At 43.7% G+C, this 16,199-nt stretch overlaps 1 protein-coding gene across 1 annotated transcript in view; it reads left to right on the forward strand.

Annotated features, from left to right (window-relative positions):
* The window catches only part of MTMR10 (myotubularin related protein 10), a 71,585-nt gene that overhangs the window by 31,161 nt on the left and 24,225 nt on the right, over nucleotides 1–16,199 (forward strand). Inside the window, exons 4-5 of the mRNA XM_090028139.1 lie at nucleotides 1,324–1,396; nucleotides 4,573–4,715. Of these exons, the coding sequence (XP_089884265.1) occupies nucleotides 1,324–1,396; nucleotides 4,573–4,715 (216 nt within the window). The remainder of the gene's footprint in view (nucleotides 1–1,323; nucleotides 1,397–4,572; nucleotides 4,716–16,199) is intronic.

Consider the following 16,199-nt stretch of genomic DNA (forward strand, 5'->3'; position numbering starts at 1 on the left):
AGCGCATGCAACAAAAGGCTGTGGCTTATTTTGTATGTATAGGTATATGAAACAAAAACAAAATTTTACAGTTTTTGCTGTGGCAGTGTAAGCCAGTCACTCACCCAGCTTCCTTCTCAAGGCCAGTCAGCTCTGTGTTCTAGGTTTTCCAGGCAGTTTATTTTCATGGGGGCAAACTTGTCTCATACAAATGAAACAAAAAGGTATACAGACAGACCAAAACCTGTAGCCTTTCTTCTGACCCTCAGAGTAAGTCAGACTGTACTACTTCCTCAGCAGCATAGCCTTCCCTCTCCCATTCTGCTTCTGGAGCTTTTAACCCTCTTTGTAGGGTCACCCTTGGTCATTAATTATCATTTGCAGCTGTCTCCCAACCTTCTGGCCAGGTAACCTGTAAACTGCTGCCTACTTGAAGCTGGGGTTTCAGTTCTCTGGAGGCTGCACCTTCTTACAAGTAGTTTTGAAGCTTTATGCTGTTTTTAGCCAAAAGATTGTTCTAGTTTTGGGAACCTCTAATCAAGAACTGTAAGACGTGTTGCATTTCCATTAATGTGTCAAATGCATAAGTTGCTGTTTATGAAAGCTTATGCGTCTTTGATTTGGTCTACAGAGAGTAAATCTACCCTGTCAGAGCCATTTCTGCTATTCAGTTGTTTCTTGGCTTTCATTCTTTTCTACCAAAAAAACCATAAACAACAAACACTGTTCTCTAGGTGACCTGTGGTCCAGTTAGGTAGATTTAAGCTTGTCTGGTGACATTTCTCTGCTCTAGTTTAATTGTTTTGAGGCTAGACTAAATTCATAGAGAATAAAGTTTTCAGTTGTCTATAAAATAAAGCTGCTTATACTTTCTGCATTTGTAAAAGCATATGAAGCAACAGAAGTTAATAACTAACTGCATCATCTTATTCATTTAGTGTTCTCAGAGCAGCATAACCTGTCTAGTGAACTATGTACATATGTAGACTTATAACTACTTCCAGCAGGAACCACTTATTTGATTTATTTTATCTAACAATATAAAAATAAAGCTTCGTTCTTTCTCTTGAAAGGTCTCCAAGTTGTTTGGTTGTTTTTTTAATAATTGCAGTAACTTTTTTTTTAAATCTTAAATGGCAGGAGTATTTTTTTTCCACCTTGCATTGTGTTCACCTTTATAGTATATTATGATTTGTGATGAGGTTGACAAACACACAGTAAATACTGGCTTGTTATTTGTGTTTATCTAAGTCAACAGTGATTTCTCTCAACTATGTTTGTAAAATATAGGGCTAAAAATATTACTGCCAAATTCCCACTTTTTGTCATTGATTTGTCTTTCAGAAATTCCATTATAAAAACCTCCTTCTTGGTGAACATGATGTCCCACTAACATGCATTGAACAAATTGTCACAGGTATGTCAGATAGCTAAGTATGGGGAAAAGCTTTAAAGGATGTTTGTACGTTCAAGGTGAAAATATCCATTGCTTGCTACATTAAGGCACAGTTATAAAAAAAAAAAAAAAATGGTAGTAGCAAATATGTCTAACTCACAGACTGATCATATAGTTTCAATCCACTTTTTGAAAGAAAGGCACTACATTGATCCTGAAATAATTTAATTAATAACAGTAACAACTTCAATGTTTGTTTTACATATGTACCATATAAATTTAATCTCCCCAGAAAACTAAATATTAGGTTGGAGAGTTATAATCTATTTGTTGAGATACAAGCTGGTCCCAAGAACTGTGAGTCTACTCCTGATTACAGTTTTGTCCTGATTTTATAATATATGCTCAATAATAAATATTATTTCCCACAGTGGGGAGAGATTTTTATGTATCTTTTTTTCAATGGAGTGAAAAATCCAATCTTAGAACAAGCAGCTTTTGTGAAAAATTTGAAGGTTGGCATAGGTTCTTGCCTTTGGAGAGCCTTTCACAATCACCCAGACTCTAGGGTTAGCATGGGGGAACATCTCTGTTTCTGTCACAGAAATCAGTTTTGTCTATGATCTTTTGCCATTTTAACCCATGACTGATTAAGATTTATTGGGGCACTGAGCTCCAGTGGGGGGAGGGGCCTCTTCCCTTCCTGGTGCTGGTGCTGCCAAAGGCAGGGCAGGCCTCCGTGCCCTGCAGGGGAAACCGGGTGGACCCGGCCAGGCTGGGAGTAGGGTGGCACGTGCCCGCCTCTCTTCCCTCCTCACTGGCATGGGCAGAGCGAAGCCAAGCGGAACAAGGGCAGACGCAGGCTGCCACTGTGGGCTTGGGGCTCTCTGCTCTGGTGCTTTTGCCCTGGGAGCCCCATGCCAGTTGCACATCCCCTGCCCACCTGGCAGTAGAAGGCACAACTCACCTCCCACCCCACTGCTGCCAGGTAGGCAGGGATCATGCAGCTGGCGCAGGGCCCCCAAGGCAAAGATAGCAGAGTTGAGAGCCCTGAACCCACAGCGAGCAGCTCACGTCTGCCCCACACACACAGCTAGAGGGGACACATGTTCCCCCATGCCTTCCCAGGGGGGTGTGCACAACAGTGGGGAGCAGCCCTCCTTCCCACCCCCCGTGTCCCCTGGACAAGCTGCCTGTAGTACCATCCCACTCCCCACCCCATCTCTAGATCCCATGCGCTGTTCTGGATGAGCAGAGTCCCCTGCCCCACTCCCACCCTCATCATGGGGGCCTTGATCTGCCCCGTCCCCATACACTTACCTGCAGAGAGCTGCTCTCCATGCTGCCCACATATTTTCCTGACCACATGCATGTGTGAAGCTACGCACATGCACACAAGCCCCGTGTCCCTTTCCTGGCAGCCCCAAGCAGGGCCCTTCAGGCTAGAATGCTGCCCACCTGCAAGGGGAAACCCACTGTTTCCCAAGGGAACCCATTTATTAATCTGCTTATGATTTTAACCCTTGTTAAAGAATACAGTAGTTTGTTTCAGACCGTATGGTATTTCCCACTCAAAATATTGAGCAGTTTGGCGTTTGTTCTTCTTTATAAAGGTTATATGCTCATTTCATCCCAGATTTCTCTAGTTTTGAAGCATATGCTAAAAACACAAAACAAACAGCATCTTTTTTTTTTCTTTTTTGCTAACAATAATGACTAGAAAACAACCTGTCAAATTCTTGGCAGCAGACTAAAGCTGCCTGATTGTGTAACTTGTGCCATTTATGTTGAACATGTTGAGATTTTTTGCCCTACTTGAGTATTTGTTATACATCTAATGGTCAAAAGGAAAAAGCTTTGCTGTTTTGCACCTGATGCTTCCTTTCACTTGCATCTGGGGGCAGTTCAGTTGCACTGTTTATTGGAGTTTCTGGCATGAAAGTCTGGATTCAGTATTATATTTGGAAACCTCTCAGGGTTCTGTTGATTGTGGAATTCCAACCCTGGCCTCCCAAACTGCACCCCAGCTGCTTTATGTATAGGGGTGGAATATGTAGCATTCAGCTTAATACCTGTGTCTGATGACTTCATGTTCAGGATTACAGGTAGAGAAATAGCTTTACGTTGGACAAAAATAAGTTCCCCCTGTGTTTTGCAAGTGTGTTGTTTTTATCTTTCCCTGGGCTTCTTGGAACTTGGCCTGGCTAATCTCGCAAGCAACAAGCTGGAATTCTTAATTAAGTTTGAAGATACTTGCAAACAACTGAATATGGGAGTTTTTATGCAATAACTGTTCCCTCGGCTTTACCATCTAAGCTAAAGAATATCTACAGTTACAAGAAATCCCTAAATACTTTAAACATTACTAGTAAGGACTGTGTTCTGTTGTCAAACTACGGTGTTTGTCTGGTTGGAACAGATTAAGATGCCATAGAGAAATGTGATCACTGCCTCTGCAGGTTTGGCCATGTTTGTTTTCTTGCAGTTTATCTGGTCTTTTGAGAAACAAATAATTAAGCCCATTTTTGGCTCAGGTGCTTCTTGTAGTGTTTCAGTAACACAAATACCCTGTTTCTCTTGTGAGCTGTATGGGGTAGGTGCGGAATTGTGAAGGTCCATTACAGGCTTTGCTAAATCTCTGTTTCTAATCTTTTGTTATTTGACTATGTTTGGTGGGCTGTTATATCAAAATCTTACTGGTTTTAAGAGAAGAGTTGGGTTTTTTTAAATGTTAAAATCTGTGGTTTTGAAGTTTGCTAACTTTTGTGTGCTGTTCCCCAAAGCTAAGATGTTGTATTAATAAACATCAGTACTTTGCCCAGTAATGATGGTATTGTCCTAAAGAGAGGACTGCTGGCCATTTGTCCTTCAACAAAGGAGAATTTAGAAAAAGGTTTCAGGGCTGTAGCAGGGTGGGGAATAACATTAAAGTAGAATGAATGTCACAGATGTTGAGGTACCATAGCAAAGGAGCCAAACTGGAATGCTTAACCAATGGCAGGAACAGACTGAGCAAATAAGGATAATGTTGTATATTTGCAGTTAATGACATTCCAATAGTCCATCATTTTAAAATGTTTTTATCAGGAGGATTCATGCTGAACAGCTTGAAAGGTAGGATGCATCTTGCTAACTGTATTTTTGCTGTATAAATATTTTGTCTATCCTTAAAAAAAATAAAATTCTCTTTCTTTCAGTAAATGACACAAAGAGGAAACAGAAGGTCCTGGGTCCCAATCAGAAACTTAAATTTAATCCAACGGAATTAATTATTTATTGCAAAGATTTCCGTATTGTCAGATTTCGCTTCGATGAAGCAGGACCTGAAAGTGCAAAAAAGGTATTAAAACCTTCAGTTCTTTATTGTGGTTGTGCAGTGGCAGATGTAGTACTATGGAACTTCTTGTTGATTTCTAGCTTCAGGTTAGAAACTTTAAAATAATATAGATTGCCAATTAAACCAATGACTCGATCCTTCTAAAACCTGCTTATGCATGTACTGTAAGTATTTTACATTCCTTTTTTTAGTTGTTTGGGTGAAACATGAACAACTTTTACAAATAAGGTGAACCTACTTCAGATTACATAGTTCAGAAAGTAATATGGTTTGTTCGCATCTATATCAGAAATGCAAATTTAGGTTGTACTAGTCTTTCTTTTAAAAAGGCAAAATTGAAGTCCTAAAAGGTACCGTGCAAGTAATGTAATTTCCACATTATACAACCATGTATTTAAGAAGGTGTTTCATGGGGGCTTTATTCTCACTTCGTAGATGCTTGGGTCGGAAGGGACCTCAACAGGTCATCGAGACCGACCCTCTACCTAGGCAGGAAAGAGTGCTGGGGTCAGATGAGCACCACCTCCCTTGGAAGCCCATTCCAAATTCTGGCCACCCTCACCATGAAGAAGTTTTTCCTGATATCTAGCCTAAATCTGCTCTCTGTGTCAGTTTGTGACCATTGTTCCTTGTTACCCTAAGAGGTGCCCTGATGAACAGAGCATCTCCGATCCCTTGCTGCATCCCCCTAATGAATTTGTAGGTGGGCACAAGATCATCTCTCAGCCTTCTCTTGTGGGGGCTGAAGAGATCCAGTCCCTCAGTCTCTCCTTATAGGGCTTGGCCTGCAAACCCTTAAACATACGAGTAGCCCTCCTCTGGACCCTCTCAAGGTTATAGTTTCATAGTTGGTAGGGTCGGAAGGGACCTGAGCAGATCATCAAGTCCGACCCCCTGCCATGGCAGGAAAGAGTATTGGGGTCAAACGACCCCAGCAAAGTGACTGTCTAGTCTTGTCTTAAAGACTCCCAAGGTAGGAGCCAGCACCACTTTGCTTGGAAGTTGGTTCCAGATCCTAATCGCCCTGACAGCTGATGGGATCCTATGACCCCAGCTTTTGGGATCCTATGACCCCAGCTGACTTCCTGCCCTTTGGGCAGGGGGCTGGACTCGATGATCTCCCGAGGTCCCTTCCAGCCCTAATGTCTATGAAATCTATGACAGTGAAGTAGCACCTCCTGATGTCTAGTCTGAATCTACTCTCTGCCAGCTTGTGACCATTATTTCTAGTCACTCCTGGTAGTGCTCGGGGGAACAGGGACTCCCCCCAGTGCCTGCTGGTCCCCTCTGACTAGTTTGTAACAGGCAACATCCTTCTTAAAGTATGGTGTCCAAAACTAGACACAGTACTCCAACTGCAGTCTGACCAATGCCACATAGAAGGGAAGTATCACCTCCCTGGTTCTATTTGTCATGGATCTGCTAATGCATGATGAAGTGCGGTTAGCTTTGCTGATGATTTCATCACACTGACGGCTCATGTTTATCTTGGAGTCCACTATGATGCTGAGATCCCTTCCTGCTTCTGTTCTGCTGAGAGGGTCATTTCTCAGCCAATAGGTGTACTGGATATTTTTGCACCCTAGGTGCAGCACTCTGCACTTGTCCTTGTTGTACTGCATCCTGTTGTGTGCTGCCCACTCTTTTAACCAGTCCAGGTCTGCCTGCAATCATTCCCTACCTTCCAGAGTGTGCAGTTTACCCCACAATTTAGTATCATCCGCAAACGTGGACAGAGTACTCTTCACACCCACATCCAAATCACTGATGAAGATTTTGAAGAGTACGAGTCCAAGGACCAAACCCTGCGGGACCCCACCGCCCACATCCTTCTGGGTCAGTACTGACCCGTCTACTACCACTCTCTGGGTGTGACCCCCAAGCCGATTTGCCACCCACTGGACCGTGTAAACAACTATGTCACAGCCTCTTTATTTATGAGAATGGGATGAGATACTGTATTGAAGGCCATGCTAAAATCCAAGATAACGACATCCACCTCTACTCCTGCTTCTAAGCATTTTGTGACCCTCTCATAAAATGAAAACAGATTGGTCAGGCATGATCTACCTGCCACAAATCCATGCTGGTTTCCCTGCTGCATTATTTTTCGTGCTGGACTCCCACAAAAACGATCCTTCATAATCTTTTCAAAGACTATCACTTTCCAGGGATGGAGGTGAGACTGACTGGCCTATAATCACTCAGATCCTCCTTCCTTCCCTTCTTGAAAATAGGGACTACACTGGCCCTTTTCCAGTCCAGTCCTCGGGGACCTGACCTGAGCACCACGAGCGCTCAAACAGCCATGCTAGTGGTTCTGCTGTGACATAGGACAGTTCCTTCCGTGCTTTTGGATGCAGCTCGTCTGGGTCTGCTGACTTGAACACATCCAGTCCATTCAAGTGACTCTGCACCAAGTCAGCGTCAACAGTTGGTGGGCTGGTGTCCCTCTGATGCCCGTCTGAGAACCAATTAGGGGAGACTTATCTTGAGCTGTGTTCAGGAATACCGAGGCAAAAAACTCATTGAAGAGCTCAGCCTTATCCCCCCTCTCTGTCACTAATTGCTCTGTCTTGTTCAGTAGGAGTCCTATACTGCCCTGTGCCTTTCTTTTATTTCCTACATATCTAAAAAAAACCCCTTTTTGTTGTCTTAATTTGTGTTGCCAGCTCTGTAGTTCCTTTGGCTTTTCTAAGTGCCTCCCTGCAAGTGTTGGCCAAGTAGGTATACTTCTCCTTGAGAGCTTCCCACTGCTTCCACCGCCTGTATGCCTTCTTTTTTGTCCTTAGGCTCCCGTAGATTTCCCTGTTTAGCCAAGGAAGCTTTTTGGCTCCTTTCCCCCTTTTCCCTCGTCCTGGGATTGTCTCCCTCTGCACCCGTAGGATCACTTTCTTTAGAAACAACCACCCTTCCTGAACTCCCATCTTGCCAATACTCTTATCCTGCAGTGCATTGTTGACTAGACTCCTAAGCACACTGAAGTTAGCCTTCCTAAAGTCAAGCACTTCCACCCTACTAGTTATTTTACCCAACCTATGCCGTATGGTGAATTCAGTTAATTAGTGGTCACTGTCCCCAAGGTGACCATGAATCTGCAGCTTCCCACCCATGTCCTCCTACGCAGCCAACACTGGGTCCAGTAAGGCATTCCCCCTAGTGGGACTATATACCTCGTGTTAGGTGAAGGTCCTGCATGCAGGTTAAGAACCTATGTGAGCAGCTGGATTTGGCTGACTGCTCCTCCCAGCAGATGTCAAGGTAATTTACTTCCCCCATGACAACCACATCCCTTCCTGGGTTTTGTGTTTGCTTAGGTTTTTTGTTTTTTGTTTTTTGTTTTTAACCAAGGCCATTAACAGGTGTGATTTAGATGAGGACACCTGTTCAGTAGAAAACAGAACTGCATTTACAAATGTCAGGAGGCAACTGTCAAACAGTAATCATCTTTCTGAATGCTCAGAGTAGACTAAATTCATACCAGTGACTCAGAGGCAAACAGATCTAGCCAGTTATCTATATCCTGTATCATCTGGTCTTAAAGCTTAATTCAAGCCCCAGAAATATCCATATTTATACATGTTAAACATTCCTTTCCACCTGTGTACTTGTAAATCTACAATCACACATAGAGATAAATGTGCGCATATATAATATAGTGATGTATGTGCATTTGCTAAGCAGACACTCTGTGTGCGTGGAGTTGTGCCACTTACTTGGAATAGAAATTGAACTCTTGAATGCTTTACCCCATCGTTTCTCAACCTGTGGGTGGTAACCCAAAAATGGGTCGCAAGAATATTTCTAAGGGTTGGAAGCAAATCCTGGGAAAGCATTAAGACTATAGCAGGGCAGAGGGCCAGTGGGAAGGCACCTGCTCCTTTCCGCAGGGGAAGAGGGCAAGGGAGAGCTGCATGGCTGGCCTGGCAGCACCAAGGCTGATACCCATGCTCATGGGGGCGTGGTAGCCATGAGACACTGCTTGGGGGGTGGGAGGGGCTGTGACCAGGCTGTCTGCCATGGCATGGCAGCCCCAGTCCAGGGCAGGAAGGGAGTCATAGGCCCCCTCTCTTCCTTCCTCCAGCCCGTGCCAGAGCCGGATTCGCTCCACTGCTGCCTGCATGAGCTGGAGCCACAGCAGCCATCGCACTCCAGCCCGAGTGAGACATGGGAAGCTATGGGCCCCTCTGGCAGGGCTGGGGGCTGCAGCTCAGAAGTGAGGGGCACCAGCATGACCGGGGAAGGGGGGCAGAGGACTAGGGGTCAGGCACTGGCAGGGCCAGGAGGGTGTGGTTCAGGACAGGCCATAGATCTTTGCAAATAGGTCTTGATACAGAAAAGGTTGAGAACTACTGCTTTAGCTTACGACGCATATCTTCTACTTCAAAACTGACGAAGATCTACAGAATAAGTGTTTTAAAGTTTCCAACACTGAAATCAAATGAGGTATTACCCTGTAGCATCTTGTTACCATTAAATGGAAAGTTAGATACTGTCATGCTTATAGTGGAAGTTTTTAACTTAAAATTACCAAAAGTTAGAATGTCAAAATATGCGTGTACATCCTGGAAACTTTGAATAACAGGTTTTCTCTGGCTAGTGCTTGGCGTTTTTTCTCTGGCTAGTGCTTAGCGTTTCAAACTTGTTTAAAAGTACCAGGAAAATGTTTGAAGTTCAGTAGAGGGTGAACAACAAGATCATTCACTGACCTCCTGATATATTGGTTCAGGGCTTTTAAAATATGAGACCACTTCTGTAGGTAGTCCAGTTCCTCTACATGGAACCTTAAATAAAGGAATATCTTGACCAGCAAACTAGTTTCTGTTTGTCAAATAAGCAAAGAAGACCATTTGGCCTCCCTTCCAGCACTGTTTGGAGAAACTTGCATACCTCTTCAGTTGAGTTCTTTTCTGACTTTCTGTACTTTTATAAAACTAGAAAATAAATGAAATTCCTACAAGCAGTCCAAATTGCCAGAATTGCAAGATCTTGGGACCTAGTGAAGATAGTTAAGGACTGTTACCCTCCTACCTTTCTTGCTTAGACCTCTTTCTTTCCCATGTTGCATATTCAGCAACCTCTCCACCTGCTGCCCCCTCCTGTCTGGGCTTCAGTCTTTTACAGCAGCTGTTTCAAATTGACTGCTTACTTACAAGTGATTAAGCCTTTCATTAACTCCTTCCAAGCTGCTGCCTGGACAAGATATCTAATTACCTTTAAGATCATTAAGTTTGTGGGAGGGAGTATATGATGATGTGAATGTATATAATAATGGGGGACTGGATTTGATGACCAGTAGTCTGCTTCTGTCCTAAATTTCTAATACAAATGACACCTGTAATCACAAAGTAATTAAATATACAATTTTCAAATATCTAGCATATGTATACTAGGAAGGGTGGGAGGGAAGTTAGCACAAATCTTTTTCCTTTCCTGTCCATCTAAAATTACTTGGATTAAAAGTTACAGTACAAAATTATGGGGATCACAGACTCTATTCCATGATATAATGCACCCATTGTTTAAAATTGGAAGCCCACCAGGCCCCTAGTTTTATAAAGCACTGTCATACAGCTGGTACATTTGGCACAGCTTGCATAACTGATTGTGGCTCTGCAAGTCCAAAAAAAAAATCACTCTCTCTGTAAAGGGACTCCAATCTAGATATTGTTCCCCTGTGTCATAAATTAAATCGCCATTGGATTGAAGCAAAAGTCCTTACCTTTTTACTGTGTCTGTAGGAAGGCCTAAGATCCATAGAATTTATAGCATCTACATCTTTCTATAAATTCTGTTAAATTCTATAGTAAAAAAAAAATGGGATAACAGGACATGCTTCAGGATGATTAACTTCATTCTGGACAATTTTTTTCAAAGAAGCTTGAAAGTCAGAATGTTAGTGGAAAACTAGTGTCAGCCTTCAGAGTAGCATATGCACATGTAATACTATCTGAAAATTATTCCATACTCAGCCACATTAAGTTAATGGACATTTGGGATACATGAGCTTCAGAAAGTGGTAGGGAGAAGGGCTACACTCTGGTTCAGCCCATTCAGATGTAAGATTGAGCTGATAGATAATGGTGGGGATAGCTGACTTCAGTGCATTTTGCAATTTGATCCAGTTTTGGAATCCAGTCAAGGTTGAGAAAACTCCTTACCTGAAGGAAAGCTTAGTAGGTTCTAGAGAGAAGAGGAAGGGGAAACAGAAGTAACAGGGTTGGGGGGAGGTGAAAACTAAGGAACTTGAAAGGAGAAGTAATGGGTATTGTTTAAATTTAAATAAAACCTGTTCATCATTTGAAAAGGCTGCAAATTTCCAGCATTACAACAGTTGGCTGCCTGAGACAGAACTATTAAAGTATATGAAACCTTGAGGACTGAGACCTTACTGCAGGTTAAAACAGGCAGCTGTTAATGCAGGTTTAATTTTAAATAACCAGTGTATTTTAATCCATAAGTACTGAGTGCGACAAAATTGAACTGCTTTAATAACAATCCTCATCTAAATGTGCAGTGCCCCAATGTCAGTATCAAGTGAAGATGCCCAGGGATGCCCCGCTCTGGAATACTGCCACTTCTCGAGTGGCTGGAGAACTTTGCCTTTGGCACACTGCCTGACAGTGCATGAAGCTTGGCAGTACACCAGAGTGGCATACACCCTGTAGTCTCTGCCTGCCTAAATATAGCTCCAGTTTAACTTCTCCATGGGCTGTCTCACCCAGCTCTGCCCCTCCAAGAGTCCTTTTTAAAATGTTTGAGACGCATGCATAATCAAACCAGGACAGGAAAAAACATCCGTGCCCCCAATTCTGATTCCTATCCAGTGAAAACAAACCTTCTCACAAGTCATAATACTTTTTGTGGGGATCATGTCAGTTCTTTTTTGTGTTGTTTCAGTGAGAACCTGCTGTTTGGATAGAATCAATTCAGCCTAAACTTTTCTGACCTTAGCATTATCTTTGCCTTAGTTATTTGTTGCATACATGGCAAAATGTGTTATTTTGTCAGGTCTCCAGTGCAAAAGAGATTATTTTTTTATGATACCTCTAAGGGAGGGGTATTCAACTCAGGGGACTGCAGTTGGATCCAAACTGTGAGGTGCCTTGCATGCCAGATCCAGTGTGGAGCACAGGGGTAGCCACCTTGGCCAGTGCAGCAGTGGCAGTGAGGGAACTGGAGGCAGCATCAGTGGTGGGTCTGGAGGCTGCAAGGAGTTCAGGGAAGGGGTTTGCCAACAGTTGGGGAGGGGTCTGCTAGTGTCAGTGAGTCTGGAACAAATGTCCAGGAGAAGCTGTGGTCAGGCAAGCTCGCTGCCAATGGGGCCAAAGGGCCCTGAATTCTGCAGCAGGACATGCCACGCCACCTTCCCCCAGCTTACAATGACCTGCGCACCAACAAAGATTCTGAGGTGGGAATTTAAAATTTATCTTCAGCATCTGAAAATCCTCATACTTTTGCCTATTTATGTATTGTTACATTTATACCTAATTCTGGCCTATGTTGAGATTCTGCCAAATGTGAGAGAACTCTTAACCCTGGAAATCGGGCTGAGCTTGGCATGAGTTATGAGAGGTCTTCAGTCATGTTAGTCTGAAGTCAAACAGAGCACAGGGTACATTTGCATCTTGTAGACTAACTAAATGATCTGTTCAACAACTCTCCTGGGGCTCCTGTGGAGCTTTGGCAATTAGAGCTACATTCCTTGGGTAAAACGCTTGCTGGGGGGCACAGGTTGCAGTGCAAATATCCCCTGCTTTCAAGGGAAACTGCTTTGAAAGCACACTCATCTAGGAGAATGGTATTTGTAACACTGCATTTATTAAACCTCTTGTTTATACTTTTTAAAATGAGCAGCTATTTGTTTCTTGACTGAGCCTAAATAGTTTCAGTTTTTTGTACAATTTCACTAGGCAAAAATAGTAAACATTTTTCAGTATGATATGAGAGTGCTTCCTGTAAAACATGTGTCTTCTCATTTAAGAGCTTTCAGCCTTAGGTGGTATTTTGTGGAGGAACCTGGAATCTGCTTGTTTGACGTCCCAGACAATAACACTACTATATGAAGTTAGGGATAACTAGAAAATAAATCTGGCTTTAGGACTTGTTAGAAGGAACTGCTTGATGCAGTAGGTTGCATCAGTTTTGCTTGCCTAAAATGCAGAACAAATGCTAACACATTTCTTTCTTAATTTTGGGACTCTAAATATGTAAATGATCAATAATAATAATAATATATTTTATCATGCATACGCAACCACTCTTAAATATATGGACCTACCCTCTCCTTGCCTCCAGCCTACCAAGAAAACCCACAAACTGCTCAAGAACATTTGTGCAAAGTTATTTTACAATGACTGTTTTGCTCTGTGTTTGTCAAAAACCGCATGAGACTGCTTCTGTTCTGCACTGTAGTTTCATTGTTGAACTGAAAATAATACAGGGAAAGAAGTCTCAGGGACTGTTTTTTTTTTTAAAGATTTTGTAAACATATTGTATGATTATTGGGTAAGTGTGTGTAAAACAGTAAGTTTTCAGTGAGATTAAGTTAGCCTGCAGCATAGCATGGACAAGATAATTCTGTAAATGGTGGTAAATGTCTTTGCCAAAAGCCAACAGCAAAATGAAAATGCAGGTCCTTTTATCTCCTGTACACGAAACCTAAAGGGTAATGATGTAGTAATCATCATGATATGGAATCCAGCCTCAGTGTATACTCTTTGCCTTTTTCTGTGGCATTGTGCTGTCAGTACTGTTAATCCCTTAATGGTGTGCATAGAAATCCTATTTTCATATTTTTGATTTAGGCCATAAGAAAACCTTTTCTGTCAACAAATAAAATGTGTGAGAGAGTGTTCTTAACCTCTTAGAAGCAAACTGTCTTCAAACACTGTCCCAAGCGTACCAAACACTGCTTTACATCGAGTAAAATATGGTGAAAAAATGAATATAGCCTAAAGGCAAAATTTGGTTAAGTACAAAAGAATATGTAATGTGCTGGGTTATGATCTTTAAGTAGTGGTACCTACAGTGGACATTTAGGTCACCACCCAGTATTATTCAAGATAAGAAACAATGCTGTTGTTGTGAGCCTTAAAACCTGATTATCTTGGGGTTTCCTTGCTATTGAATAGGACTGGTTAGTATAAATCTATTGGTATGTTTATAAAGTCTTGTCCATTGGCAAGCCTGTAATAAAATTTTCATTTTTTTTACTAATATCTATACAGACATGTATATAGTATGCTTAGGAGCTGAGGAGGCACTATATATGTTCAGGTTCCATATCCTGATAAATGTTTGCGTATTAAAAATCTTTTAAACTCGAAAATCAGAAATGCTAATATTTCCAAAGTTATGAGGCTGACTGTTACAAAGAAGGTCAGTGTGCTCAGCATATTTTAAAAAAAAAAAAAGTCTGGCCTTTGTTTCAGCTTTTTTGTTAATAAAGGCAAATCATGAAAATGTATCTATGTATGTATGTTTATGTATGTTTATTACAAACTATCTACCTGTCTTAATGCTGGATAATTTCCTTTGATTCGGTTTCACTGCCCATTTCTTATGAGGAAGTAGAGAGAAGTGATGTTTGCTGTGTTTGTGTGGCTGTGCTTCTCTGAAGGCAGAGCAGAGACTAAGTGGTTTAGAAAAGCATTTAGCACCTTATGGAGAAGTGTTTGTTAGAAAAGGTAAAAACAACATTGTGCTGTTTTCTTTGCTCCTTCTTGATGCCAGTGGTTCTCAACCTTGTTTGTACCAGGCCCCATTTGTAAGCATCTATGGCCAGTCCTGACCCAGTGCTTCTCACACCCATCCTGCTGTCCCTGCCTCCCCCTCCCCACCCCCCGATGCATTTTCTACATAAATACGTTTTGTAATGAGATTTTAAAAAATGTTGACAGGTAGAATTTGTTGAAGCTGAATTTATAGGATAAATTTCACTGTAGTGAAGGTTTACCATCACTCTTCTCAAATGTTTCCTGTGAAGTAAAAGAGGCATATTTGGGTAAACTGGGGAAGGTTGTTTGAATCTTAGCGTAATGAGGTGGGCTAAGATCTAGCCTGCAGTTCCAGTAAGGGGCTCCACGTGGGTGGGCTTTAATGTAAATAATGCTTGTAGGTCCCTAAATAGGACTTCTAAATGTCCTTTTCACCCCAGGGGCACATGATAGCGTAGGCCTGAAAGCAAGCCACGGACTCTGCCCTTTGATGCCCTAAGCCATGTTTCATTGTATGGGGCGAGACTACTGTTTTGTTGCAAGTGTATCTGATGGGGCTTGAGGAGAATGAGTGAAACTCAGAGCGAGCTTGGAGGGGGGGAAGGAGAAGGTCCCAGGGAGTAGGTAGTGAAGTCTGAGTGAGGACAGAGAGCACTGGAATGGCACAGGAAAGACTGCTCGGCTTCTTGGGACACTGGCACTCGGATTCTGGTAAAAAAATTGCAAATTCTCTTATAATTTGCCTCTGCCAGGGCTACAAGGCCAGGGCCCCCCACAGCAGGAGCTGAGCCCCGGCTGGCACCCACAGGAGGTGACAGCTTCTGGAAGGAGCGTGGCTCCCCTCTCCCATGGGTGGCACAGCCAAAGTGGAGCCCATGGGTCGGGGGTGGGATGCCCACTACAGGTTCAGACAGGCAAGGACCAGCTTCCTGCTGCTGTGTGCACTCCCTGGGAGGAGTGGGGGGGCCACATGCCCCCCCAGATTTGTGCCTGGGGAAGGGGCAGATGCAGGCTGTGGGCTTGGGCTCCTGACCCTGTGACCCTCCCCCCAGGGCCTCTGCAGCCCAGCGGGTGTGGCAAGAAAGAGCAGGGCTGGGTGCAAAGCTCCTTGCAGCTGTGAGCCCAGCACTGCCCTGGCAAAGAGCCCCCTGCTTACCTGGCTGCAGTGGGGATAGCAGTGCGGGGTTGTGCCCCTTGCTGCTACCAGGCAGGCAGGGGGTGCGTTGCCAAGGAGTTGTGGGGCTTGCAGTGGCAAGGAGTTTCCCCACCTGGCCACACTCTGCTCTGCTCTGCCATGCTGAGTGCCACCCACCGGGCTGTGGAGGCCCTGGGGAAGGGCAGCAGGGTGGGGAGCCCGCAGTAGCGGGCGAACTGTCCCCCATGCACAGATCTTTGGGGCATGTGCCCACCCTGCTACCCCAGGAGTGTGCGGAGTGGCAGGGAGCCAGTCCCACTCCCCCTGGATGAGCCCCTTGCAGCCCCATCCTACTCCCCACCGGGGCCCTGCAACCACACATGGCCCCAAGCCCCACGCACCACCAGGCTGGACAGGAGCCCCACCCCTGCCCAACTCCCTCCTCCTCTCCCTATGGGGGCCTCAATCCCCACATAAAGACTTAACTTGCGGGAGCTGTTTCTTACGTTGATGTGGCAGGGATGTACTTGTTCTCCAATTGAGACTCTGCAGTAGTGCCCTTAGGCAAGGTACATGACTCAGCCTGCTCCAGCTTAGCCATCTCATCAGGTTCTTGGAGAGGCTGGGCTTACA

Source organism: Crocodylus siamensis, chromosome 15 (genome assembly GCF_052110815.1).
Source record: "Crocodylus siamensis isolate JL-2025a chromosome 15, ASM5211081v1, whole genome shotgun sequence".
In the NCBI taxonomy this organism is placed as follows: domain Eukaryota; kingdom Metazoa; phylum Chordata; order Crocodylia; family Crocodylidae; genus Crocodylus; species Crocodylus siamensis.